The 3241-nt window shown below is 49.7% G+C and overlaps 1 protein-coding gene across 1 annotated transcript in view; it reads left to right on the forward strand.

Annotated features, from left to right (window-relative positions):
* Positions 1-2973, forward strand: part of T265_08061 (hypothetical protein) — a gene marked incomplete at both ends in the record, with an annotated part of 38573 nt that extends 35600 nt beyond the window's left edge. Inside the window, 2 exons of the mRNA XM_009173756.1 lie at positions 2334-2628; positions 2651-2973. Coding sequence (XP_009172020.1) covers positions 2334-2628; positions 2651-2973 — 618 coding nt within the window. The remainder of the gene's footprint in view (positions 1-2333; positions 2629-2650) is intronic.
* Between the last annotated feature and the right edge of the window lie 268 nt (positions 2974-3241).

Raw genomic sequence — 3241 nt, forward strand, 5'->3', positions numbered from 1 at the left:
CCCCCCCCCCAATTTGGTTTTGTCAGGGGACTCAACTGAAGCCAGTTTATGATGCTCCGAACGTGGGCTGTCGACTAGTTTTCAGCAACCTTGTCAGTTTCGTTACGTCTAATGCTATTTCCTTTGGATAGCTTTCCATTGCGGATGTTTCTCGTTTTTTCTTTTTCCTCACCTCTGTCGGTTTCCCAACATTTATCCAGGTGTAGTGTAAACCAGTGGATGTGCTTTTTCCCATCCGCGAACCTCCGTGACTGAATTTCAGACTGATAGCAATGCAAATATGACGATACTAAAGATCATGGGCGTTTGCCCTAGAAGTAGGGTTTTGGTTGCCTAACAGATTCGTTTCATTCCTGTGTACTTTGCTGAATTACAACTTTCAAGTGTCAGTCTGTTCAACTGCTGTCTGTAACTCCGACCTCCGCCGCCGTATGAGCTGTTTTGCGGAGCGCAGGTCTCCTGACCAATCACAACGACAGAAACGTACAATTCTCACCAGTCACGTGACTTTCATGAACGGATTCCGTAAATCCCGTGATTACCTGCAACGAATGAAAAACTGTCAATTAGGTCTGAAGACGCCCGTGATGCTATCTAACTGGGAAGTCTTGGCAATCGATTGGCAGAATCAGGGCAGCTACTGGGTCGTCGTTCGCCTGTTGAGAGATGATAATTCAGGTGGGCCGTGTGTGCGCCGGTGGAGTAGTGGTAACACGCTCTCCTGGCATGCCAGATGTGCGGAGTTCAAACCCCGTCTCAGCCAACGATATGCACCACGGATGAACTCTGATGAGAGCGGAGCCCGAGTCGAGTGCTTCTCCCCTCCTTGGCGTGAGCTCACCAGAATAATTACACCAGGACAGGAAGACGATTGTTCAAACGCGAATGGTGTGAGCGTAAAATCCACCTTGAGGCGTACAACTTCGCCTAGCTAACGTCATGGCTTCATAGGGCCTTTCTTTCACCTGAAAAAAACACCGCCTGAACATTGAATGCATCTCACCGTCGATAATATTTCCATATTATTCCACTTGCCGATTTCGTACTCATTCAGGGGGGGCGAGATGACCCAAGTGGTTAGAGCGCGAATTCACTGACCGGAAGGTCCGTGGTTCGAACCCGACCTCTACCTTTCGAGTTCTCCTGTCTAGGCTTGGGCGACCTGGCAGTATTCCAGCCCTCTTGGAACCTTCAGGTGGCATGGCAGTTAGGCACCGAAAGGGCGCTACAGCTGGACAATTTCAATATGAATTTGAACTACGTGAGCTAAAATAAGCGATGTACCGTGGCTGTTATGTGCGTTTGCGAGTTCAAGAACGCTTTCTACAACCCAGGCTGCACACGCCACTACAGATATCGAATGCTGACGCATCCAGCCAAACAAGGTGAAATCCTTGGTGTTGAAGTGGATATGCCCCCAGGAAACCTCTGTTCCGTTACGCCAGTTGCTCCACTGCTGATGATGGATCGATAAAACAATTGTTGTTCCCAAAGTCGGTCAACTTGACAACCCACCAAGACTCCCTCCAAGGTCATGCACACCTATTTTGTGGAACGTTTTACTCCTTGCATTTCAACCTCTCCGGTGAGTGTCTCCATACATCGCGAGACACGTAGATTTTCCATGGATGAGTTGGTTTCTCTCCAACGCATATGCACTTTTGAAGGCTTTAGACATCAGAACGTGTCTAACTTGGGGTTTCTAGCAATGCCTCTGATTCAATCGATCAAAAACCCCAGCCGTGCAAAAAAAATCCAAGAAGGCTGACCAAGACTCGGGAGTGGCGCTGCTGAGGGAGCCGTTTTATCACCGTTTCTATTCAATTTTTACAAGATTTTGTCTAAGCTTGGGCAACCTGTCAGTATCCCATCCCTCATGCTTCCTTCTTGTGGCAGCTAGGCGCCGAAAGGGTGCTACAGCTGAACGATTTCTTTCATCGTTGAGTTGACCTGTTGTGAATCTAACTTCCAGAGATACACTTTATGTTCAATACAAGGGGGAATTTCCCAACCCAGTCTCTTCAGGGGTTGGTTGTGAATCTAACTTCCAGAGATACACTTTATGTTCAATACAAGGGGGAATTTCCCAACCCAGTCTCTTCAGCAATGGGGTTTGGCCGGTGCTACAGCTGAACGATTTCTTTCATCCAGCAGTTGACCTGTTGTGAATCTAACTTCCAGAGATACACTTTATGTTCAATACAAGGGGGAATTTCCCAACCCAGTCTCTTCAGCAATGGGGTTGGTTTGGCCGGGGTCAAGAGACTCTGAATGCACCATGTATGCCCTTTTCTATCAACCTATATTGCTTTTCCGTTCCACTCCGTTTTCAGCTTTTGTCGGCTATCGAATCCATGACTCAGTTGCATGCGCGGGCCGCGCATCGCCGAGCCAGTTCACGTCACAATGGGACTACGGGTGACGGTGGCTCGACGGACGATGATGCTGATGACGACGATGATTCGGGCATTCTCGGATCGTTCCTCTTCTTCCGTCGTCCCCGGCGAGCCGCAGAACAAAGCGAAGAGACGTTCGCCACGCGAGATCGTGAGGGTTCCGCGAATGGCACATCAAGCAATTCCTCCTGGGTCAGTACTCAAGAGACCAGCAATGAATCCAGAGTGACCCGTTCGTCATCCTCTTCTTCCAGTTCTACCGCAACATCTACTTCTTCCTCGTCCTCCTCCTCATCCTCCACGTCCTCTTCAGCGTTCGTCATCCTCTTCTTCCAGTTCTACCTCAACATCTACTTCTTCCTCGTCCTCCTCATCCTCCACGTCCTCTTCAAGTTCACCGAGCACTGCGGTTGGAGAAGATTCGTCTTCGTCAGCCGATTCCCACTCCGAAGACAGAGTGCTTGTCGAGCTGCTCAATCTGGAGTCGGCGGCGACGTTAACATCTGAACCCAATTCCACGGGTGGAAAACACAAGAGGCCTTCGGAAGATGTCGACGATTTGGATGATGTAGACTGATACGGCCCCTATCACCACCCCGACGTTATCTCATGTACATCGTTTCTACACCCCCCCACACACTCTCCATCCCTCGCGTTGACACACACGGTGCGTTCACCGTCCAATGTCCATCTCGGTTTGTGCGTGCGTGCGTGTACTATTTATTCACACACTCTCCATCAACACTTCCGCGTAATCTCATGCACTGCTGTTAGCTGCGTGATGCTCTGTGCGCATTTCATCACTCTCCAGTCATTCAGACCCCGTAGCCTGTGATCTCCGGTCC

The sequence above is a fragment of the Opisthorchis viverrini genome, assembly GCF_000715545.1.
Source record: "Opisthorchis viverrini unplaced genomic scaffold opera_v5_201, whole genome shotgun sequence".
Classification (NCBI taxonomy): domain Eukaryota; kingdom Metazoa; phylum Platyhelminthes; class Trematoda; order Opisthorchiida; family Opisthorchiidae; genus Opisthorchis; species Opisthorchis viverrini.